A 26,503-nucleotide genomic window follows, 5' to 3' on the forward strand; every position below is an offset into this window, starting at 1 on the left:
CATCGCAGGTGGGATTTATTTCCAAAACCAAAAACAGGGTAGCACAAGCTGATATAAACCAAATACACTTTTCTACAGAATAACTAATTTCCCATTCAATTCATGCTAAAATTTCCTACAAGCATAAAAATATCTAGCAAAATGTCTTAAACTTGAGATCAATAACCCAATTTTTCTTCTTGCCTAGAATATTTTGTTCAATAAAACTTTCTTCACTGTCTGTAGGTGTGAAAAAAATTAAAACCTTTTCTTGGCCTACCTATTCATTTGCATATTCTCATTAATAGTCACCTGTCACTAGACTAGTAAAACAAAATCCTACAAAAGTTACAGAACACTGGATACCCCCTTCTAATGTCACTGTACAGTCTTATGTAGGCGTGTGTGTTGGGTGGGGGGTGGGGGGACAGGAAGTCACATGCTGAACAATAATATTCTTACATGAGGCTTCATGACGATCCAACACAAATATCAAGGCCCTTTATGCATCTTTTTGACTAAGTCAAGAGCCATAACTCTGGTCTGGCAAAGTAAAATCCCAATTAAAACCAAAGTGCACAACACCACATGCTGAATGACAATCCTGTGAGGTTTATGACTTTGTGTCAAATACTTTTTGAAATATGCACGACACAAGTTCAGATAGACAGTCATATTTTAGACTTAGTCAAAAGCTATAACTCTAGTCTAGCCGAGTGAAATCCCAATTAAAACCTATGTGCAAAACTTCACATGCTGAATGACAATACTACGATGTTTCAGGACAATTACTTTTTGAAATATGCATGGCACAAATTCGGACTTAGAGACAGTTGTACAAACAAAGGCAAATCTAAGTATCCCAACCTGCAAGCTTCGTGAGACACAAAAAGTTATGGTTCTACTATAAAAGATTTTACAAAGAAACTATTTTCAACCTAGCTTTGGTTAAAATTCATACATTTTACATCATACTGGAATTTTTCCTCAGTCTCCATTCAGTTTCAAGCAATTTCTACCCTTTTCTTCAAAACACATACATGTTTTACTAATGCATTCTCCAAACCCAAAATATAAATCTCAAGCATTCATACAAAACATGCTGGTAAGAAAAGGTTAACAATTGGCAATACGCCAACAATTCTGACAATAATATTTTCTTCATAAAGCATTTTGAATTCACCTTTTTCTTGCTGCCTTCTCCCCCCGTGGATCCCTCAACCTTAAAATCAAATAATTCATGTGTCAAATGTACTTCCACCTAATCAAAAAAAATATTTGCACAGGCCTAAAACCCTCACTTACGATACTCGTACATTAGTAAAATCTCACACTATTACTTTGTTTTCACTAAGACCATGTAAAACTGTTTGTTCTGTTCTCAAGAAAACCTACAAATTACCAGTTTTATCTTTCCTATTAACCTTTACCCTGCTAAATTTCTCAAATAAACTGGTCCATCATTCAATTTGGGCAATACCATTTATTATTCAAAGGGGTGTTCACTGAAAATTTACTGACTGAATAGCGAACAGTGCAGACCATGATTAGCCTGCACAGATGTGCAGGCTAATCTTGGTCTGCACTGGTCGCAAAGGCAGAATAACTCACTGCTAGCAGGCTAAAGGTTAATAGCATTTTCTGTTCTAACTCAACCCGACCAATTTTCCTAATTGTGATGTTATTGCGCCATAAAATCATTGGTCTGAAAAAATCAGCTCTTTCATGAAGTCAGTCTAAATCTTTACAGGCACGCTGACAATTAATACAGCATAAAACAAGCAATTTATGGGGACAATTTTTGGCAATACGCCAACAATTCTGACAATAATATTTTCTTCATAAAGCATTCTGAATTCACCTTTTTCTTGCTGCCTTCTCCCCCCGTGGATCCCTCAACCTTAAAATCGAATAATTCATGTGTCAAATGTACTTCCACCTAATCAAACAAGAGGACCATGATGGTCCTGAATCGCTCACCTATCCCCACATGACCCAGTGTTGAACTGAGTATGACATCGTTATTTCTATTATTTGACATAGTGACCTAGTTTTTGAGCACATGTGACCTAGATATCATCAAGATGAAAAATTCTGACCAATTTTCATACAGATCCATTGAAAAATATGACCTCTAGGGAGGTCACAAGGTTTTTCTATTATTTGACCTAATGACCTAGTTTTTGAAGGCAAGTGACCTACTAGTTTTTGACCGCACATGACCCAGTTACGAACTTGACCTAGATATCATCAAGCTGAACACTCTCACCAATTTTCATGAAGATCCATTGAGAAATATGGCCTCTAGAGACGTCACAAGGTTTTTCTATTTTTAGACCTACTGACCTAGTTTTTGACCGCACCTGACCCAGTTTCGAATCTGACCTAGATATCATCAAGATGAACATTCTGATCAATTTTCATGAAGATCTCTTGAAAAATATGGCCTCTAGAGAGGTCACAGGGTTTTTCTATTTTTAGATCTACTGACCTAGTTATTTACCGCACGTGACCCAGTTTCGATCTAGACCTAAATATCATCAAGGTGAACATTCTCACCAATTTTCATAAAGATCCCATGACAAATATTGCCTCTAGAGAGGTCACAAAGTTTTTCTATTTTCAGACCTACTGACCTAGTTTTTGAATGCACGTGACCCAGTTTCAAACTTAACCTAGATATCATCAAGGTGAACATTCTGACCAATTTTCATGAAGATCCATTGAGAAATAAGGCCTCTAGAGAGGTCACAAGGTTTTTCTATTTTTAGATCTACTGACCTAGTTTTTGACCCCACGTGACCCAGTTTCGAACTTGACCTAGATATCATCAAGGTAAACACTCTGACCAATTTTCATTAAGATCTCATGAAAAATATGGCCTCTAGAGAGGTCACAAGGTTTTTCTATTTTTAGACCTACTGACCTAGTTTTTGACCGCATATGACCCAGTTTCGAACTTGACCTAGATATCATCAAGATGAACATTCTGACCAACTTTCATAAAGATCCCATGAAAAATGTGACCTCTAGAGTGGTCACAAGCAAAAGTTTACGCACGCACGGACGACGGACGACGGACGCCACGCGATCACAAAAGCTCACCTTGTCACTTTGTGACAGGTGAGCTAAAAAAATATTTGCAAAGGCCTAAAACCCTCACTTACGATACTCGTACATTAGTAAAATCTCACACTATTACTTTGTTTTCACTAAGACCATGTAAAACTGTTTGTTCTGTTCTCAAGAAAACCTACAAATTACCAGTTTTATCTTTCCTATTAACCTTTACCCTGCTAAATTTCTCAAATAAACTGGTCCATCATTCAATTTGGGCAATACCATTTATTATTCAAAGGGGTGTTCACTGAAAATTTACTGACTGAATAGCGAACAGTGCAGACCATGATTAACCTGCATGGATGTGCAGGCTAATCTTGGTCTGCACTGGTCGCAAAGGCAGAATAACTCACTGCTAGCAGGCTAAAGGTTAATAGCATTTTCTGTTCTAACTCAACCCGACCAATTTTCCTAATTGTGATGTGTTTGTGCCATAAAATCATTGGACGTCTGAAAAAATCGTCTCTTTCATGAAGTCAGCCTAAATCTTTACAGGCACGCTGACAATTAATACAGCATAAAACAAGCAATTTATGGGGACAATTTTTGGCAATACGCCAACAATTCTGACAATAATATTTTCTTCATAAAGCATTCTGAATTCACCTTTTTCTTGCTGCCTTCTCCCCCCGTGGATCCCTCAACCTTAAAATCAAATAATTCATGTGTCAAATGTACTTCCACCTACTCAAAAAAAATATTTGCAAAGGCCTAAAACCCTCTCTTACGATACTCGTAAATTAGTAAAATCTCACACTATTACTTTGTTTTCACTAAGACCATGTAAAACTGTTTGTTTTGTTCTCAAGAAAACCTACAAATTACCAGTTTTATCTTTCCTATTAACCTTTACCCTGCTAAATTTCTCAAATAAACTGGTCCATCATTCAATTCGGGCAATACCATCTATTATTCAAAGGGGTGTTCACTGAAAATTTACTGACTGAATAGCGAACAGTGCAGACCATGATTAGCCTGCACGGATGTGCAGGCTAATCTTGGTCTGCACTGGTCGCAAAGGCAGAATACTCAACCCGACCAATTTTCCTAATTGTGATGTTATTGTGCCATAAAATCATTGGACGTCTGAAAAAATCGGCTCTTTCATGAAGTCAGCCTAAATCTTTACAGGCACGCTGACAATTAATATAGCATAAAACAAGCAATTTTTGGGGACGATGACATGTTAGGATAGAAATAGTATTTCTAAAACACTGAATTTTTTCCATTTAATAAAACCACCTTTGTTGAGGTATGTATCCCTGTATCACTTCTGATATAGCTCCTAAACATCTGAACTCCAACAATGGTATTCTTCAAAAATTATATCACTGTTAAGCTAATATTACTGAAACACCTTCAGAATGCATTCTGGCCTCTACCAAAAGCATAAGAAAACCTACCTCAAGTGACAGACAAGGTTTGAAAACCCAAACAATTTATTTTACATGGTCTTAATATATCATAAAAGCAAATGTAAAAGCCCACTGTTGGTGAAATCCCTCAGTTTAAATGCAACAACTGAAAATCAAAGATGACTCTTAATTTCCTGACCTTCATTTTGTTTGCATTTTTGACACTGTTTTTCTTTTTTTTTTTTGTTGTTGTTATATATCATCAGATGGCCTAAAATGCTCTTTCTGCCAAACATACTTATCACAAAATTGTGAAAGATTTTACGTGATTTAGTGTTGTTGCACTTACTGTATTTTCCTCAAGTTTTGGGACACGCAGAAATAGTTATTTTTTAACTGTACCAAGATTTAATTTAAAAAAAAATATTCATAGAAAAATGTCCTAAACTTTAGGGACATCGGTTTTACCTGGGATAAATAGACAGGCAAAAGAAAAAGAAAAACAGAAAACAAATCCCACAAAATCTGTTGTCACATATATCCCCAGGAATCATATTAGTGCTTGACTACTGACTCAACTTTTTTTTTTTTTAACTGCATTGGATCAATCAAATTATTGATAAAAACTATATCTTTTTTGTAAAGATACTAAAACAAGTTCCCTATAAGTTTGACAAGTCCATTACAAAAGGAATATAAATTCATTTCTCAATTTTTCTCATTTTTTTGTTGTAAAATAACTGTTTCACATACTGTCAGAAATTTTAAAAACTGAAAAATATCTGAGAACTTTCTGTTCAAAATTTTAGGTACGAGAAAATTATTTTTGCAAATGTAATTATTTTTGCAGATTTTGAGGGTGTCCCAATTTTAAGGGTTTCCCAACACTTGGGGAAAATACGGGTATGTTTTACACTCCTCATTAAGTGTTAAGTGGAAAGACAAAAAAAAATATTTAATAGAAACCAATGTAAGAATTATAAAAATCAAAATGTATATCAGAAAACAAACTAAATCTAAACAACCAAATCAAACCACCATGGTGATGATATACCTTCTTCGTTGTATGCGGTGTTTTTATTACAGCCGGAATAGGCATGCCATACTCGTCTAGAGATTCATTCAATATTTCTGGCTGAGTATCGGTCGTAAATGTATCACGTGACTCATCACCGTCGTAAGCCAGGTTCTCCTCTGACGCTTTGACTAGAAGTGGAGATGGCTCCTATATATGGTAAAAAGAAAACAACAACCAAAATTTACTGAAAATCTTTTAAATCACTGAATTAGAAAAAGCTGTTAGAAATTTCTTTAGTATTTTCCAGATATATAGATAGGGTTAATTACTGACGATTAAAAATATTCAGATATATTCAATATCAATTTAGTGCATTATATAATCATACAGTGCCAAAGAAAATCAAAATTAACAGACTATCTATTTCAATTGTGTTCTTCATGCAATTTTCCTTAGAAGTATTTCATTTATCATATAGCATGCAGGTTGAACATATGCTCAAAACAACTGATCACATACACACAAGGTCAACATCAGGATTCAAACCCACCCACAACCCCTAGACATGAAGCTAAATATATATAGCTCAATAACTGCCTTTCAAACAATTTAGCTGATCCTTCATAACATAAATTTGATATTAATATCATCATTTACAAAGCTTTGATAAGCTGTTCAGTATTAGGTCCCCTGCTTTTCTAGATAATTAATCTTGCTCTATGTTCATAATTTATTCTTTATTTGAGAAACTCCCAAATATCATCCAGTGTTTGGTCCATAAAAATTAATCAACCACAAAAGACTTCATTCATAATATGAAATTAAACGTTATATATTTCTAATCATCTACGTGTTAAGAAGCCACATATTTTGTTAGATATATAATTGCTGATCACTAAAGCAAAGCTTATAGTATATTTCTTCAACATTTCATCTTCAGGCCCCTGTGGTCATGTGGTTAAGGTTACTGACTTCGAACCATTTCCATATCACCTATGGATTCGATTGAGTATGCCATCCAGCTGGCTTCGGGAAGGCCAGTAGTTCTACCCAGGGACTTGCCCATGTGTGAAAGAATGCCAAGAGTGGCAGCTGGGGTTGATATCAATCATCAAAAGCTACATAGTCGCTAAAATTAACATAACTGTATTGATATCAAAACTGAACTGAACATAAAGCATGTCTGCTTTCCTCAAAGATCTCCACAGGAACAACTAAAAATATCCCAATTAATCATCAACACTAAAATGAAGGGTTTGCCAATTTTAATATGCCTATTTTTTTTAAATTATAAAATAATATGTATTTCTTACTATATGTATGGGAACTGGATTTAAATATAAATTTCGAGCGTTGAGCATATATCATCATAAACACACTAGAATACTAATTCAAACATGACCCTTCTATATGACTTGTTCAGTCACAAGAAATGAACCGCACCATGAGAAAACCAACATAGTGCGTTTGCGACCAGCATGGATCCAGACAAGCCTGCGTATCCATGCAATCTGGTCAGGCTCCATGCTGTTCGCTTTCAAAGCCTATTGCAATTAGAGAAACTGTTAGCGAACAGCATGGATCCTGACCAGACTGCGCAGATGCACAGGCTGGTCTGGATCCATGCTGGTCGCAAATGTACTACGTTGGTTTTCTCATGGCTCAGCTCAAATAAGGAATGTTCACAACTTCAAAACAAAATTAACTGAGTAACAAAAACGCAACACCGAAAGCCTTTTGGAGGACAGCTTAAGCAAAGATTTCTTTCGAGTACTTCATATCCTTTTTTTTCCTGACATAAAAAATTGCAAATAAGCAAGCCAACTTGAACTAAAGGTAAACTATTATGGAAGGAAAAATAAAAACTTCTATTTGTAGGATCTGTACTACACACAAACTGGTAGGATTTTTGTTGCAAATTTACACAATTTTTAATGAGGTTTTTTAATGCTAAATATTTTCTGTCACCTTAATGCAAACTGACTGGGATTCTTTAAGAAACCAGGATAGGTATAAAACACAGTACAACCGTTGAATAATTTTTACACCCCCCCCCCCACACCCCCCCTAAAAAAACAGATATATACTGTGAAACCATTTACATTCAGAGGACACTTATTTTCAAGCATTCCACGGACAGGTTAATCCACAAGTTTGAATCATCCAAATAAAACCCCATTTACTTAATTTTCAAAATGTGTAATCCATGAAATAGCCATTTTGGGAGCGAAACCACAAAATGTTGTGTCAATTAAATTCAGAGATTTCACAGTATCCTGGGATGTTAAAAAACCTTAGTCAGTTCACATTTGAAAATATGTCCAAGGTAAGACAACTTATGTAAGATTAGACAAGCTATTCTATTTTTCAACGTAAGTTAACAGAAAAAAATGGTCAGAAATCTCTGCTTGTCTTTCAAAGAAAGGAAATTCAAACATTCTATACCTGTTTATTAATAACATTGAATGGGTGAGCTATTTCCACCTATGGATGGAAATAAATACATGTATATCATATCTATCAAAACATACATGTATATTACATCTATCTAACATTTTTTTTTATTTCAAAAATCAGCCATGTTGGTTAAATACAGGACACCAGACATACACCCAGAACAGTAAATAATTTCCACAGTAATAATTAGTATGCATAGAAAACCATTCCCATTTTTTTTATCAAATAAATGTGAAATCTATTTCAGCACATTACTACAAAATCATTCCAATTCATTGGGGACCAATTTTAATATCTATTCTGTCTGTGGCTATACAAGAAATCAAATCCTAATAAAAACCATAAACTGCCATTTATTCTCAAAATTTGAAATCCACAAAAACATGTCCAGAAAAGTAGCCACTTTGCTGAAACCATGAAAATTCATGCCCACAAATTAAATGATTTCACAGAATTAAGAAATAAAAGGGTAATAAAATGTATCGAAAAATCTATGAAAACATATATCAGTGTCAAAATTTTATGTATTAAATAACTTCACCCAATTAGACCTTGAAAATATTTTACAGTTTTGAAACTTAAGCTACCTTTATCACCAATCATAGATTACACCTGTAAGCTCTTCTACAGTATAATAAGTTCTAGAACTTCATCAATCATTTATCAGACCTGTTTGCATTTCTATTAGTCCTCGAATCATTTCAGTTATCAGCCCCATTTTAGTTCACATCAAATATCGTTACACATACACGATAATCAATCATTTTTACACCTGACCATTAACAGTCCTATTTTAGTTCACAGCCTCCACATTCACACCCGCTTCATAATTAGTCCAACTTAAGTTCAGGCTCTCTGATATTATACTCCTTGATAATCAGTTCTATTTTAGTTCACGCCCTCCATTTTTAAATCCACTGGATATTCAGTCCTACTTTAGTATGGGCCCTCCATTTTAAGACCCACATGAAATTCAGTTTGACTTAAGTTAAAACCCTCCATTTTTCCACCTACTCAGTAAGAAAAAAAGATAAATATTCATAACAAACTTGCAATAATACGCTGGCTAAATAGAAAACAGTTTCGACTCACTACAACTAAGATAACTTTTAACTGTTCACCATAAAGCCCTCAAATATCAACTTGTGGCATATAAAGCCATTTACATGGGGTATAAAAAATCTACATGCTAAAGGGTTTAAACAAAAACATGTAACATGGTGACTAAAATTTACCTTTGTAGGGATGATCTGTTTCCTGAAGAACAGAATCTCATCATCCGTAACCCTTGGTGATAGCGAGTGTTTCTAGGAAAATATTAATATTTGACATATTATTCAAATCAGGTATCTCAAAACTGTACATAAATAAAAAAAAATCCTGCTATCTCAAAATCTCAATTTTAATCTGAAATTTAAGTGTAGTAACTCCAAGTTTGTAAAGCCAAATCTATTCAAGTCTAGTTTCAACTCACTTTCTGTACAATATAGTCATATCCTACATTTACGATTTTTTATAACTTCAAAAACATGTCATAGTCTACTATCACATAATCATAATACCTAAAAAGCTTGTTAAAAGAGAAGCTCTGGAGAAATACATCACTTCTATCTTGACAGAATGGTATATTTTGAACAACAAACTAATACAATTTCTTTATTCCTGTAAAATAGCAGAAATGAAAGTTTAAGTTTTACCTTTAACCCCTTTGAGAGCCTTCTCACAGTCTTTTCTGTTTCATGATATTTTGACTCACAGATATATACATCAGATTCTGGTACTTCTGTTGGACGACCTACAACAATTATAATAATCAATTTAAGACAAGAGCACTGCCTTGCGGGTGCTGACGCTCATCTGATTTTTTTGCATAAGAGAAATATTGTCCTACCCATGATTTTCTAAGTCTAAAAAGGGCCATCATTCTTGCAAAAAGCAGGATAGAGTTATGTTTCTTGATGTACAGCATCAACTTATGATGGTGAAAAACTGTTGCAAGTTTTAAAGCAATAGCTTTGATAGTTTATGAGAAAAGCTGACTTAAACATAATACTCAACCAAGAAAACTGATTTTCTAAGTCCAAAAGGGGCAATAATTATTGCAATAAGCAGGATGGAGTTATGTTTCTTGCTGTACAGGGTCAGCTTATGATGGTGAACAAGTGTTGCAAGTTTTAAAGCAATAGCTTTGATAGTTTAGGAGAAAAGCTGACCTAAACATACAACTTAACCAAGAAAACTGATTTTCTAAGTCCAAAAGGGGCAATAATTCTTGCAAAAAGCAGGATGGAGTTATGTTTCTTGATGTACAGGGTCAGCTTATGATGGTGAACAAGTGTTGCAAGTTTCAAAGCAATAGCTTTGATAGTTTAGGAGAAAAGTTGACCTAAACATAAAACTTAACCAAGAAATCTGATATTTTTTAAGTACAAAAGGGGCCATAAATCTTGCAAAAAGCAGGATGGAGTTATTTTTCTTGCTGTACAGGGTCAGCTTATGATGGTGAACAAGTGTTTCAAGTTTCAAAGCAATAGCTTTGATAGTTTAGGAGAAAAGCTGACCTTAACATAAAACTTAACCAGGCAATGCCAACGCCGACGCCAATCAAGTGATGACAATAACTCATCTTTTTTCCCCCAAAATCAGATGAGCTAAAAATGTTCAGCACCACCAGAACATAAGCAAACTTTAATTACAGGTAGAGTGTCAGGCAAAGATTGACTACTTCATAATACTAAAACCTGGCAGTTATATGTCTAAAGTAAATTGCCCTGTACCTGCTTTTTTATCATTTTTTTTTCTGCAAAACAAACAAATCAGCTACTTTTTTATTGGTGTTTTGTCACACTAATACAAACCAGAGGTGCTTTTGAGAAAAGCGCAAGTCTCCAACAACTGCCTAATCATCTGAATAGTAAGTCTTGTCTTTTTTATACTGTTGGTGGCCTACTGGTATTCACATGTTGGAGTAACCAGTCTACAATGCTGTGTCAGTAGTGGTCACTGGTCTACAATGCTGTGCCAGTCTACAATGCTGTTCGGCAGTAGTGAAGTGGAGTAACCAGTCTACAATACTGCGCCGGTAGTTGTTGGTAATTATGTTCAAGGGCCATAATTCCGAAGTGACTTGGCCGATTTGGCTAGTTATCGAACTTGGTCGAGGTCTTATGGTCAAACACATTTTCTTCAAGTTTGGCGAAGATCGGATGAGAAATGATTGACTTAGAGTGCGGACAAGCTTTGTGACAGACAGACACACACACAGATAGCAGTAATTCAATATGTTTCCCACACCACTGTGTGGTGGGAGACATAATTATGTCATATGATAACCATTCCAGCTTTTGACTGTGGATGAAGATCCGAGGTACCCCTTCAGCATAGTTTCACGCATGAGCATGCATCTCGGTAGAACCAGTGACCTTCCATAAGCATACAAGACTACTATTGTACATCCAAGCAAGGTTTCATACCCCTATCAGTGAGGTGCAAGTTAATTTAGCAAATACTAACTTCTCTAACCAGTTTTAAATAATAAAAATTTGAAAATTCAAGAGAAAAGACATGCACCAAGACAAGATCTCAACAGCTAGAAAGTTTTTCTGTTCAAGTTTGACTGGTTATACATTATTTGACAACAAAGGCTACTTACTGCTACAGTAGTCCCTCACATGCAACACGCAACATCTTCCTGTCACACTGTCCATGGTCCGAGCCTCCTCCACGCCACAGATAAACATTTCATTTTTGTAAAACAGTCTCGTAGGCGGGTGCTCAATGTCACATGGGCGGATGAACAGGGGACCATAGAAATATCTCTGATCGTACTTATCAGCCCACATTCTATCTATCCTGTAGATCATAGGCTTGTCAAGGTCAGACTTCACATACACACAATCTCCTACGAAATCAAACACAACTGATTAGAACACTATCTATCAAAATACACTTCTCTAAAGAATTAGAAAACACATGAAATGACTCTTCTACAAATACTGGAAATCCATAAAAGTACCTGACCATAAAAATGTAAGTTGTAAAGGTAAACAGGTACCTAAAGTCTGCACCAGATTTTTTTTTTCATGAATTTACATACAAGAGGCATGTATAGAAAAGTGATAGAAACCACACCTGAAAATATGGTGTCACAGGTCTTCACATTTTGTGACAGGCTGATTAAGATTTTCATTATCTATTCACCGCAAGTATATGAATATAAACAAGCAAATTCGATGAATTGGTATCCCCCGCCGAAAGGGTTTGTGGTCAGGAATGGCAAAAAAATATGGCAATCTGGCAAAAAGTTAAGGTTGTTACTAAGAAGCAAATAATTTCATTTGTCATAATCAATTTAACATAAAATGAATGCTATTTTTTGGTTGGGGGAGGTGGGGGGGGGGGGGGGGGGGATGACTTGGTTAAGGAGTGAGGTGGGGGAACAGTACAACTTTGCATGTTGATAAATATTCATGGAAGGTTTGAAAATAATAATAATAAAAAGGAAAGATTTTTTTTTTTTTTTTTTTTATTGGGTGGGGGGGGGGGGGGGGGGGGGGGGGGGGGGGGTGACGAAGGCAAGGTGGTGACCAGGTGTGGGTACACAACTTCACATGTTTATAATAAATGTTAATGGAAAAGAATGAAAGAAATTTTATGAAATTCTACCAGTTGGTTGGTTTGTTATGTACAAATCCGTAGATTTTCAAACAATTAAAGGGCAATAACTCAAAGGAAAATTGACCAATTGAAAAAAAAAATGACAGACATCATTGAAGTATGTTGGTCCATATTTATTATAAGTTTCATGAAATTCCACCAGCTTGTTACTGAGAAATGGCTGCAGACGTGGATTTTTCATTAAATCAAGGGCAATAACTCTAACGGAAATTGACCAATCCAAAAAAAACTTGATGGGCATCATTGCAGTATCTTGGTTCATATTTATTTCAAGTTTCATGAAATTCTACCTGCTAGTTACTGAGAAATGGCTGCGGATGGACATTTTTGGGCATTTTTCATTAAATCAAGGGCAATAACTCTAAGGAAAATTGACCGATCCAAAAAAAAAACTTGACGGGCATCACCACAGTATGTTGCTTCATGTTTATTTCAAGTTTCATGAAATTTTACCTGCTAGTTACTGAGAAATGGCTGCGGACGGACAGACGGACGCACGCACACACGGACATGACAAGACGGACAACGCCATTTCAATACCACCCTCCAGATTTCATCGGCGGGGGATAATAAAGTGGAATTAATACATTTTTTGTAGGGGACTTATTTTCCCTAAATTCTTGGTTGCATCACATAATGAACAAATAAAACTCTGACTTATTTTACCTTTAGAATTTTTAAGTCCACTATACATATAAAAACAAAATGACTGTAAAAGTGCAAGTACAGTTAACTCACCAACTTTATAAACTCCTGTAGTCGTACTCATCTGTTCATACAAGATCTGTCCATCTTCATTCGGTGCGCCAACATTAACCAGAACATCCTGCAAACATTAACTAACTTTTCAACTTTCATTATTAACCTACTACTGCTATATAATTGTACTAGACTCTATTCTGCAATGTCATTTACAGATTTTTACTTCATTTAAAATATCAAAACAGTGACAGTAAACAACATTTCTTTGTCTATTTTCCCTTCCACCAGTATTCCATTTTTACAAGGCTAATATTTTTTTTATGAGCTCCAAAGTTTTTCTTCCTTGAACATCAGTTTAGTCTAACTATTCAGTAGCTGACCCGACTATAAAGCATATCCTGAACACGTCTAAGTCTGCTGCCTCAAGAAAAACAAGTGCTAGGTTCAAATAGGCATGCAAAATTATGTCTCCAGTAGGGTTCCAGCATGCAGTATCCAGACTCAGCTGGTGGCTTTTTTCCCAGTATATTACTACTTCACTATATTGTTAAAAGTGCCTTTCGTACTAAATAACTCTTATCAACATTTTTGATTCTACAGTCAAAGTTTGTTTGCTTGAACTCGACAGGACTGTCAGAATTATCAAGTATATATGGATTTTGCTGGGACCGGAAAATGACTTCGAGCGAAGGGTGGAGTTCAATTCATCCCAGTTCTAGTGAATGAAGTTTGACTGTATATCATATCTTATTTCCTGTTAAAACTATTACGCAAAGGAAAACCTACATTTCGTTCTTTATCAAGAATACTTGTGTCTCCATCATCAAATTCATCTTTGTCCTTGTCAGCAAATATCGATGCTACACGTATTGGATGAAATGGAACCTCTCGTTCTATCAACTTCAAATCTTCATTTCTTGGCACAGACCATAACTAAAATATACACGTCAGATATTGATTACATTGAAAACTCTTTATCCTCAGCCATAAAGTACTATACACCATCAAATGTATATTTGTAGATACGGTATGAACATCTCATGCCACTAAAAATGGTAAGTTTAAATGATTCAGCTCTACCCATATATTTTGTTAATATATTTAGCTAAGTTAAATCTATTTGAAAATTATTTTCCACATTTAAATCAATATCTAATGATAAAATATTTGACTGAAATGCAAGTATAGCACATCTTTAAACATAACCTCAGTGTTAATGTTAATCATCATCTTAAGTGATTGCCTCACTCCATATGGAGTATATATTCACAATTTACACATGCACAGCAGGGAGGACTGACTCGCCTTTCAAATAATCTTTCACAACATCCAAATGTATTTTTTCAGCTCCACCTGCATTTCTAGACCTGTTTCATTTTGATGATTAAACTACAAGTTGTACTTACACCAATGTGTGAATGTATAGTTCACAAAGCAAGTAAAACCCATGCATTACCTTGATTTTCTTGAAACTTCTTGTCTTGCTTGTGTATCTAAACTCACACACATACACATCATTGTCAGCAAAACCCTACAATATAAAACAGTTACTCTTTTTTGTAGGTGAATAGACAATTTTAATCATTAGCCTGCTGGTGACCAGTGCAGACCAAGATCAGCCTGCACATATGTGCAGTCTGATCATGATCTGCACTGTTCCCTATGCAGTCAGTAAATTTTCAGTGGACACCCCTTCGTATAATAAATGGTATTATATTATAATTGATGGACCAGTCCATTTTAGAAATTTAGCAGGCTAAGGGTTAAAAGATGAAATACTGTAAACACTGTTAACAACAGTTCCATGAGCAAACACCTCTCTACATGTTTTCTTTCTTATTAAACATAATCCCTGGTAAATTAACTTCTTTGAGGGCAACAACTTATGCGCTACAAAGATATTTATGTGTCCCTAATACTGTTCACACTTTTCCGAGATATCACTATACTCTTATTAATAAAGCAGCAATCAAATTATTAGAACTGTTACTTTTTTATCATTTAGATTCTACTATCAATATCAAAACAAAGATAATCTTCTATACTGCAGGTTCTCTTTTCTCTTTCAGAACCTCAAAATATCAAATCCAAAATGGGTCTATAAATACTTTTTATGTAAATTCCTGAACAACATTATCATCTGTGAATTTTACAACTTATGTATGAAAATATCATTTAAAATGGATATACCTTGTGGGACATAATATAACTGAAGGTTACCTCTGGTTTATATTTGAAATATTCTCTGACGTTCATTACAAAACATGTTCCAATGATTTGGTTTGGTGAAGTACTAGCGTAGCAGTCACTTTTCAGAACTTCCTTCTGTAAGAACTTTCTCGTAGCCAGGTGGAAAGTCTCGTTAGGTCGGTAAAACCAGTTCCCATAGACCTGTTGCTGACCAGTGCTGTCTGTATAAATCTTCTCAATGCAGAATATGTGAGGCTCGCTATCTGAATCTCTGAAAGTACACAGCACTCATATACTGAACAAATATCATGTGGCCTAGTACTAAAAGAAAAAAAATCACACAGCATTATCAACATATTCCTTTAATACGTAACAAAACGAATTAAATATTTTCTGTAAAAAGAGAAAACTTCCGTATCTTGTAAGTAGCATTTTGATTTTATCTTGACTTTACTTGTTTGAGTAAGTACTAATCTCATTAAATTTTGGGAAAAACATCTCAAGGAACATACTGAATAAGTGTACAAAAGACATATTCAGTATTTGTGTACATATAAACGACAAGTAGGAAAACAGCAACAGGCTGTTTTCTGAATTATTGATTGAAAGTGATTCATCTGACATACTTTATATTGTACTGTATATTATATAAATATTGCATGTCTAAGAGGGTGATAGGAAAATTGTTATTCAAAAGTTATTAGCTGAACTCTATATTCAAATTTCGAGGGATGAACATTTTCCATATCAACCTCCCGGGACTGCAGTGGGACTTTTATCACAAAATTCTGATAAATGAACCTTTTCTTTATTATAAAATCTTAAATCTTCTGTATTAACTGAACTTTTAATTTAATCTCAAGTCTGAAGGTAATGAAAGGAGTACATACATATTGTAAAGCTGCTAAACACATGTATGATTAACAAGCAACAGGGTAAAACTAGAGCTATCACTAAAGGTGATGAATGTACCCCCCACATGCACTGACACAGTACATTACAATTTGACGCACACAAGATTGCATAATTATGTGGACTGTATGTATATAGACTGTATGTATACAGTATAGTAACAAAAAACAAGGTCCCATAACTATGCAGAATATTTATCTAAAAGAATGTAACATGCACGCACAAGACTGCATATGCAGACTGTATGTACATAGTATGTTAACAAGAAACAAAGTCCCATAACTCTGCAATTTTTGTCGCAGAAAGAACCTAACATGCCCCACGCACAACTACTGTTGTTACTGATCACTTGTGTGAAGTTTCATTAAATTGTGTCAAGGGGATGAGGAGAGATGGTGCGCACAAGATTGTGTCTATGTATATAGTATAGTAACAAAAAAACAAAGTCCCATAACTCTGCAAATTTTTTTTCTGAAAGAACCTAACATGCCCCATGCACAACTACTGTTGTTACTGATCACTTGTGTTAAGTTTCATTAAATTGTGTCAAGGGGATAAGGAGAGATGGTGCGCACAAGATTGTGTCTATGTATATAGTATAGTAACAAAAAAACGAAGTCCCACAACTCTGCAAATTTTTTTTCTCAAAGAACCTAACATGCCCCATGCACAACTACTGTTGGTACTGATCACTTGTGTGAAGTTTCATTAAATTGTGTCAAGGGGATGAGGAGAGATGGTGCGCACAAGATTGTGTCTATGTATATAGTATAGTAACAAGTCCCATAACTCTGCAAATTTTTTTTCTAAAAGAACCTAACATGCCCCATGCACAACTACTGTTGGTACTGATCATTTGTGTGAAGTTTCATTCAATTCTGTCAAGGGGATAAGGAGAGATGGTGCGCACAAGATTGCATCTATGGACAGACGGACAGACAGACAACCTGAAACCAGTATACCCCCCCTTACAACTTTGTTGTCGGGGGGTACAATAAATTATGTACAAACAAATAACTCAAAGCATAAACAAACTATCAACAAGTAGCAAAAAACTTTATAACAGTAAGCATAACAAAAGCTTTTCATTTTTTTTTTTTTTTTTTGGTTTCATAACAAGATACCTCAAATACTTTGAATTTCTTTTTCGTATTCTTCCTGATTTAGATGTAAGCCTGTTCATAGATACATAGCTTTCATGATTCTAAGTAAATGGTTCTTTTATTGGTAATTTTTTTACCTGTAACGAGCCATGTCACTGACGAGGCATAGGCTCATATAAATCAAACAACAAGAGCTGTCACTAATGGTGACAAATGCCCCCCCAGCGCCTTGACCTTTGACCTGGTGACCTTGACCTTTGACCTGGTGAACCCAAAGTCAATAGAGGTCATGTACTCAATAAGTACTATTAGCATGTGAAGTTTGAAGGTCCTGCGTGCAGTGGTTCGCGAGTAAAGTGACTTCATGCAAAAAGTTAACATTGGCCCCTGTGACCTTGACCTTTGACCGGGTGACCCCAAAGTGAGTAGGGGTCGTGTACTCATTAAGTACTATCAGCATGTGAAGTTTGAAGGTCCTGTGTGCAGTGGTTCGCGAGTAAAGTGCCTTCATGTAAAAAGTTAACGTTGGCCCCTGTGACCTTGATCTTTGACCTGGTGACTCCAAAGTCAGTAGGGGTCGTGTACTCGATGAGTACTATCAGCACGTGCTGATTGAAGGTCCTGGGTGCAGTGGTTCACGAGTAAAGTGCCTTCATGCAAAAAGTTAACACTGTGACTAACGAACGAATGAATGAACGAACTGACAGTTGAAAACCAATATGCCTTCCTTCGGGGGTATAAAAAGAAAACATTAACACTTTACATTCAAAGCATATTAAAACTAGAGCTATCACTAAAGGTGATGAATGTACCCCCCGCATGCACTGTCACAGTACATTGCAATTTGACGCACACAAGATTGCATAATTATGTGGACTGTATGTATATAGACTGTATGTATACAGTATAGTAACAAAAAACAAAGTCCCATAACTATGCAGAATATTTATCTAAAAGAATGTAACATGCACCATGCACAACTAGGGTTGGTACTGATCACTTGTGTGAAGTTTCATTAAATTGTGTGCAAGGGTTGGTTTGGTAGATAAGGCACGCACAAGATTGCATATGCAGACTGTATGTACATAGTATGTTAACAAGAAACGAAGTCCCATAACTCTGCATTTTTTGTCGCTGAAAGAACCTAACATGCCCCATGCACAACTACTGTTGTTACTGATCACTTGTGTGAAGTTTCATTAAATTGTGTCAAGGGGATGAGGAGAGATGGTGCGCACAAGATTGTGTCTATGTATATAGTATAGTAACAAAGAAACAAAGTCCCATAACTCTGCAATTTTTTTTTCTAAATGAACCTTACATGCCCCATGCACAACTACTGTTGGTACTGATCACTTGTGTGAAGTTTCATTAAAATCTGTCAAGGGGATGAGGAGAGATGGTGCACACAAGATTGTGTCTATGTATATAGTATAGTAACAAGTCCCATAACTCTGCAAATTTTTTTTCTAAAAGAACCAAACATGCCCCATGCACAACTACTGTTGGTACTGATCATTTGTGTGAAGTTTCATTCAATTCTGTCAAGGGGATAAGGAGAGATGGTGCGCACAAGATTGCGTCTACGGACAGACAGACAGACAGACAACCTGAAACCAGTATACCCCCCCTTACAACTTTGCTGTTGGGGGGTACAATAAAGGTGATAAAGCATTAAAATAATCAGTATAATAGCAATGCTGAAGTAAAATCTTCTGAGACCAGAAAACAACAAATTTTACAAGAGCTGTCCGTAAGACAGCCAAGCTCGACTATTCGAAATATTGTCACAGAAGCAGGAAATTATTACCTAAAATGTTAAATATCAAAAGAGTTTTAAATTCGAAAGGGGACATAATTTGACCAAAATACATATCAGAGTTATGGGATTTGGTGTTATCAACTAGTTTTATCACCCCGAAGAAACATGTTAAGTTTCAATTCAATATCTGCATTAGTTTTGGGGATAGTAACTTGCATGTAAAACTTTAACCAGAATTTTCTAAGTCCAAAAGGGGGCATAATTTGCTCAAAATACATGTTAAGAGTTATGGAACTTGACCCAGTGAGGTTGGTAATTGGCCTAGAAAAAGAATAAATAAGTTTCAAAGCTATATGCCTTTTGGTAATAGCTGTATGTACTTGCACGCAAAACTTTAACCAGGATTTTCTAAGTCCAAAAGGGGGCATAATTTGCCCAAAATACATGTCAGAGTTATGGGACTTGGTGCTATCAACTAGTTTTATAACCCCGAAGACACATGTGAAGTTTCAATTTAATATCTGTAGTAGTTTTGGTGATAGTCACTTGCATGTAAAACTTTAACCAGGATTTTCTAAGTCCAAAAGGGGGCATAATTTGCCCAAAATACATGTCAGAGTTATGGGACTTGACCCAGTGAGGAAGGTAATTGATCTAGAAAAAGAAAAAATAAGTTTCAAATCTATATGCCTTTTAGTAATAGCTGTATGTACTTGCATGCAAAACTTTAACCAAAATTTTCTAAGTCCAAAAGGGGGCATAATTTGGCCAAAATACATGTCAGAGTTATGGGACTTGACCCAGTGAGGTAGGTAATTGATCTAGAAAAAGAACAAGAGCTGTCCGTAAGACAGCCAAGCTCGACTATTCGAAATATTGTCACAGAAGCAGGAAATTATTACCCAAAATGTTAAATATCAAAAGAGTTTAAGTTCGAAAGGGGACATAATTTGACCAAAATACATAACAGAGTTATGTGACTTGATGCTAACAACTAGTTTTATAACCCCTAAGAAACATGTTAGGTTTAAATTCAATATCTGCATTAGTTTTGGAGATAGTAACTTGCATGTAAACTTTAACCAGAATTTTCTAAGTCCAAAAGGGGGCATAATTTGTTCAAAATACATGTTAAGAGTTATGGAACTTGACCTAGTGAGGCTGGTAATTGACCTAGAAAAGGAATAAATAAGATTCAAAGCTATATGCCTTTTGGTAATAGCTGTATGTACTTGCACGCAAAACTTTAACCAGAATTTTCTAAGTCCAAAACGGGGCATAATTTGCCCAAAATACATGTCAGAGTTATGGGACTTGATTCTATCAACTAGTTTTATAACCCCGAAGACACATGTGAAGTTTCAATTTAATATCTATATTAGTTTTGGAGATAGTAACTTGCATGTAAAACTTTAACCAGGATTTTCTAAGTCCAAAAGGGGGCATAATTTGCCCAAAATACATGTCAGAGTTATGGGACTTGTCCCAGTGAGGTAGGTAATTGATCTAGAAAAAGAAAAAATAAGTTTCAAATCTATATGCCTTTTAGTAATAGCTGTATGTACTTGCACGCAAAACTTTAACCAGGATTTTCTAAGTCCAAAAGGGGGCATAATTTGCCCAAAATACATGTCAGAGTTATGGGACTTGTCCCAGTGAGGTAGGTAATTGATATAGAAAAAGAAAAAATAAGTTTCAAATCTATATGCCTTTTAGTAATAGCTGTATGTACTTGCACGCAAAACTTTAACCAGAATTTTCTAAGTCCAAAAGGGGGCATAATTTGGCTAAAATGAAGGTCAGAGTTATGGGACTTGGTGCTATCAACTAGTTTTATAACCCCAAAGACACATGTGAAGTTTCAATTCAATATCTGCATTAGTTTTGGAGATAGTAACTTGCATGTAAAACTTTAACCAAAATTTTCTAAGTCCAAAAGGGGGCATAATTTGCTCAAAATACATGTTAGAGTTATGGACCTTGACCCAGTGAGGTTGGTAATTGACCTAGAAAAAGAATAAATAAGTTTCAAAGCTAAATGCCTTTAAATGATAGCTGTATGTACTTGCATGCAAAAACTTAACCAAGGTGTGACGCCGACGCCGACGCCAGGGTGAGTAGAATAGCTAGACTATTCTTCGAATAGTCGAGCTAAAAAATAAGTTTCAAATCTATATGCCTTTTAGTAATAGCTGTATGTACTTGCACGCAAAACTTTAACCAGAATTTTCTAAGTCCAAAAGGGGGCATAATTTGGCCAAAATGAAGGTCAGTGTTATGGGACTTGGTGCTATCAACTAGTTTTATAACCCCGAAGACACATGTGAAGTTTCAATTTAATATCTGCATTAGTTTTGGAGATAGTAACTTGCATGTAAAACTTGAACCAGAATTTTCAAAGTCCAAAAGGGGGCATAATTTGCTCAAAATACATGTTAGAGTTATGGAACTTGACCCAGTGAGATTGGTAATTGACCTAGAAAAAGAATAAATAAGTTTCAAAGCTATATGCCTTTAAATGATAGCTGTATGTACTTGCATGCAAAAACTTAACCAAGGTGTGACGCCGATGCCGACGCCGATGCCAGGGTGAGTAGAATAGCTAGACTATTCTTTGCATAGTCGAGCTAAAAATGAAATTAACATACCTTGGTTCAATGTATACAAAATCCCCTACTCTGTATATCTGATCTTTGTATTTCAAGCTCTCATTACCTTCTCCCTGTAAACAGAGTTATACAATATGTCTTATAAAATTTCCATTTCACGTGGGCTTAGACATCTGTAAAAATTTGTCACTTATGGTTTTAATATACTAGTATGTACTCTGGTACAAAGTGTTTATATATTAGAATTTTTCAAGGGTCATAACTCTGTATTTGATCAAGATCTCAAAGATTACTCAAGAAATGAGGTCTTCAATGGGTTAACACTAAAGCTGCTGAGAGACAAACCACAACTAGAAGATGTTTTTGTCACAAAAACATGTCTACCCCCATGTATACCTTTAGCTCTGGCGGCCATTTTGTGCTGCAAAGCAGAATGTGTCGGCATTATGCACAACTAGGCTTGGTACTGATCACTCCTGTAAAGGTTCATCTAAATCCTGCCAGCAGTTTCACCTGTAAAAGCTGGACAAGATTTTTTTTATTTTTAGCTCTGGCGGCCATTTTGTGCAGCGAAGCGGAACATGCCAGTGATATACACAACTGGGCTTGGTACTGATTACTCCTGTGATGTTTCATGGAAATCCAGCCAGCAGTTTGACCTGTGAAAGCCGGACAAGATTTTTCTATTTTTAGCTCTGGCGGCCATTTTGTGCAGCAAAGCGGAATATGCCGGCGATATGCACAACTAGGCTTGGTACTGATCATTAAGGTCTTGCTCTTGTGAGCTAAAAATGACACAAAAAAGATCTCAATACACAGACTTACATCAGTGGATACTTGTGGAGTTTCATCAACATCTGTTTTCTTCTCATCTTCTGCTTGTTCAGCAACACTTTTTGCCAACTTCTCAGCCTGCAGTAAGCACACAAAAACAGATAAACTAGTGCTTTTTTGACAAAATTCTTATACATTTGGGTAAACTAATTAAAAATAAATTTTTTTAGTAAAGTTTATTTTGTTAAAATGTCAGTGTGTTTTTCTCCTTCTTCAGTCTTTACTTGTACACTACCATATTATTATACACTATATAAGCTATTAATTAAGTCTTAGAATAATAACGCAAAACTCTTTCTTCCACCAGGTTTGGTACTTAGTAAAATGTAGAACTACCTTGAATCAAAACTTCATTATATTTAAATTTTGTTGGACTTGTGACTTTTCCATCTTTTGATGGGGCAGACACCAGGTGCCCCTCTAGGCAAGGTTTCAGGTATGGGCTCGAACCTGGGTAAAACCACTGACCAGTTGGATGACTTCCTCGCATGAAGAATTCTACACCCAAAGTGAGGTTTCAAATCCATGTTGGTGAGAGGCAAGTGATTTGATGTGATGTCAGTGACCACACAGACCATCTCATTATTTAACAAGAGGACCATGATGGTCCTGAATCGCTCACCTCTTCCCACATGACCCAGCTTTGAGTATGACGTCGTTTTTTCTATTATTTGACATAGTGACCTAGTTTTTGAGCTCATGTGACTCAGTTTTGAACTTGACCTAGATATTATCAAGATAAAAATTCTGACCAATTTTCAAGAAGATCCATTGAAAAATATGGTCTCTAGAGAGGTCACAAGGTTTTTCTATTATTTAACCTATTGACCTAGTTTTCGAAGGTACGTGACCCTGTGTTGAATTTTACCTAGATATCATCAAGGTGAACATTCTCACTAATTTTCATGAAGATCTCATGAAAAATATGGCCTCTGAGAGGTCACAAGGTTTTTCTATTTTTATACCTACTGGCCTAGTTTTTGACCGCACATGACCCAATTTCGAAACTGACCTAGATATCATCAAGGTGAACATTCTGATCAATTTTCATGAAGATCCATTGAAAAATATGGCCTCTAGAGAGGTCAAAAGATTTTAATAATTTTAGACCTACTGACCTAGTTTTTGACCGCAGTTGACCCAGTTTCAAACTTGACCTAGATATCATCAAGATGAACATTCAGACCAACTTTCATACAGATCCTATGAAAAGTATGGCCTCTAGAGAGGTCACAAGGTTTTTTTATTATTTGACCTACTGACCTAGTTTTTAAGGCACGTGACCCAGTTTCAAACCTGACCTAGATATCATCAAGGTGAACATTCTGACCAATTTTTATGGACATTCATTCACAAGTATGGCCTCTAGAGAGGTCACAAGGTTTTTCTATTTTTAGACCTACTGACCTAGTTTTTGACCGCACATGACCCTGTTTTGAACTTGACCTAGATATCATCAAGATGAACATTCAGACCCACTTTCATACAGATCCCATGAAAAATATGGCCTTTAGAGAGGTCACAAGGTTTTTCTATTATTTGACCTACTGACCTAGTTTTTGAAGGCACGTGACCCACTTTAGAAACTGACCTAGATATCATCAAGATGAACATTCAGATAAACTTTCATACAGATCCCATGAAAAAATATGGCCTCTAGAGAGGTCACAAGGCTTTTCTATTATTTGACCTAGTGACCTAGTTTTTGAAGGCACGTGACCCACTTTCGAACTTGATCTAGATATCATCAAGGTGAACACTCTGACCAATTTTCATGAAGATCTTATGAAATATATGGCCTCTAGAGAGGTCACAAGGTTTTTCTATTTTTAGACCTACTGACCTAGTTTTTGACCGCACGTGACCCAATTTCAAACTTGACCTAGATATCATCAAGATGAACATTCAGACCAACTTTCATACAGATCTCATGAAAAATGTGGCCTTTAGAGAGGTCACAAGGTTTTTCTATTATTTGACCTACTGACCTAGTTTTTCACGGCACGTGACACAGTTTCAAACTTGACCTAGATATCATCAAAATGAATGTTCTGACCAATTTTCATGAAGATCTTGTGAAATATATGGCCTCTAGAGAGGTCACAAGGTTTTTCTATTTTTAGACCTACTGACCTAGTTTTTGAGGGCACGTGACCCAGTTTCGAACTTGACCTAGATATCATCAAGGTGAACATTCTGACCAATTTTCATGAAGATCTTGTGAAATATATGGCCTCTAGAGAGGTCACAAGGTTTTTCTATTTTTAGACCTAGTGACCTTGTTTTTGACGGCACGTGACCCAGTTTCGAGCTTGACCTAGATATCATCAAGGTGAACATTCTGACCAATTTTCATGAAGATCTTGTGAAATATTTGGCCTCTAGAAAGGTCACAAGGTTTTTCTATTTTTAGACCTACTGACCTAGTTTTGGAAGGCACGTGACCCAGTTTCGAACTTGACCTAGATATCATCAAGATGAACATTCTGACCAACTTTCATAAAGATTCCATGAAAAATATGACCTCTAGAGTGGTCACAAGCAAAAGTTTACGGACGCACGCACGCACGCACGCACGGACGACGGACACCGCGCGATCACAAAAGCTCACCTTGTCACTTTGTGACAGGTGAGCTAAAAACAAGTAAATAAATCATGAAAGAAGCACGCTTTTCTCAAATACTAACCTCTACTATGCTATGAATATGTTTCTCTGTGAAGCTGAGAGCCGGTGTAAGAAGGATTTCTCCATTTTTACACAGAGAATCTCTAGTCTTGATGAAGAACATCTGCATTTCTACAGTATCTTCATACAGCTGTGAGTCAGAGCGACTTAGGGCACGAGCTCGAGAAAACACCTTAAACATGTCATCTTGGAACCTGTCCATCCTGCGATAACGCCCCTAAAATTATATAATAAGTTGTTAATATCATGTCCATTCAGGGGTAACATCCCTAACATTAAATAATAAGTACCCTGCATAATCAGCCACACAATTAATCTTACTTGAGTTATTTAAGTAGAATGTCCACTAGAAGATGCTTTTGTAGAAAAGCACATGTCTCCCCAAATGCATAATCATATAAGCAAGAAGTCAAAAGGGGACAGGAGCAAAAGTCAAAGGGACACTGATGGTTGGCTGCAATAGGGATCATGTACTTGGCATGTCCAAACATCCCACTAAGTTTCAACATTTTAGGCCTAGTGGTTCTCAAGTTATGAACTGGAAACGGTTTTCCATCTTCAGGCCCCTTTGACCTTGAACTTTGATCGAGTGACCCCAAAATCAGTAGGGGTCATTTGCTTTGCATGTCCAATCATCCTATTAAGTTTCAACATTTTGGGTCAAGTGATTTTCAAGTTACTGAGCGGAAATGGATTTCCATGTTCAGGCCCATGTAAACTTGACCTTTAACACAGTGACCTCCAAATCAATAGGGGTCATCTACTTTGCATGACCAATCATCCTCTGAAGTTTCAACATTCTGGGTCAAGTGATTCCCAAGTTGACTGGAAAGAGTTTTCTATGTTCCGCCCCCTGTGACCTTGGTCATCTACTTTGTAAGTCCTATCACCCTATGAAGTTTGAAGGTTCTAGGTCAAATGGTTCTCAAGTTATTGACCGGAAACACAGACACTTGGGGGTCAGAACCTGTCTCCCCTCCCAATCCGCCCCTGCCAACCTTCAACCAATATATTTTCGCTTTTTAAATCAAACTGAGCACATGTCTCGATCATACAACAACTTCTGTTACCATTTAAATATGTTTAAAAAATCTCCCAT

The 26,503-nt window shown here is 36.0% G+C and overlaps 2 protein-coding genes across 26 annotated transcripts in view; one reads left to right on the top strand and one right to left on the bottom strand.

Annotated features, from left to right (window-relative positions):
* LOC123528430 (ectopic P granules protein 5 homolog) overlaps nt 1-26,503 on the top strand; it is a 307,990-nt gene that overhangs the window by 145,003 nt on the left and 136,484 nt on the right. The gene's annotated exons all lie outside the window — the stretch shown is intronic.
* The window catches only part of LOC123528557 (protein polybromo-1-like), a 100,475-nt gene that overhangs the window by 28,593 nt on the left and 45,379 nt on the right, over nt 1-26,503 (bottom strand). For 14 of the 22 annotated variants that reach the window (XM_053522079.1, XM_053522071.1, XM_053522074.1 and 11 more), the window contains 15 exons: nt 25,406-25,621; nt 22,710-22,796; nt 21,924-21,997; nt 17,535-17,585; nt 15,529-15,769; nt 14,765-14,839; nt 14,095-14,241; nt 13,345-13,432; nt 11,582-11,830; nt 9,627-9,724; nt 9,165-9,236; nt 7,918-7,956; nt 5,509-5,679; nt 3,706-3,744; nt 1,163-1,201 (listed from right to left, as the gene is read on the bottom strand). In XM_053522079.1, coding sequence (XP_053378054.1) covers nt 1,163-1,201; nt 3,706-3,744; nt 5,509-5,679; nt 7,918-7,956; nt 9,165-9,236; nt 9,627-9,724; nt 11,582-11,830; nt 13,345-13,432; nt 14,095-14,241; nt 14,765-14,839; nt 15,529-15,769; nt 17,535-17,585; nt 21,924-21,997; nt 22,710-22,796; nt 25,406-25,621 — 1,686 coding nt within the window. The remainder of the gene's footprint in view (nt 1-1,162; nt 1,202-3,705; nt 3,745-5,508; nt 5,680-7,917; nt 7,957-9,164; nt 9,237-9,626; nt 9,725-11,581; nt 11,831-13,344; nt 13,433-14,094; nt 14,242-14,764; nt 14,840-15,528; nt 15,770-17,534; nt 17,586-21,923; nt 21,998-22,709; nt 22,797-25,405; nt 25,622-26,503) is intronic. The other 8 variants (XM_053522076.1, XM_053522086.1, XM_053522078.1 and 5 more) reach the window with 5 other exon arrangements.

Source organism: Mercenaria mercenaria, chromosome 13 (genome assembly GCF_021730395.1).
Source record: "Mercenaria mercenaria strain notata chromosome 13, MADL_Memer_1, whole genome shotgun sequence".
NCBI lineage: Eukaryota > Metazoa > Mollusca > Bivalvia > Venerida > Veneridae > Mercenaria > Mercenaria mercenaria.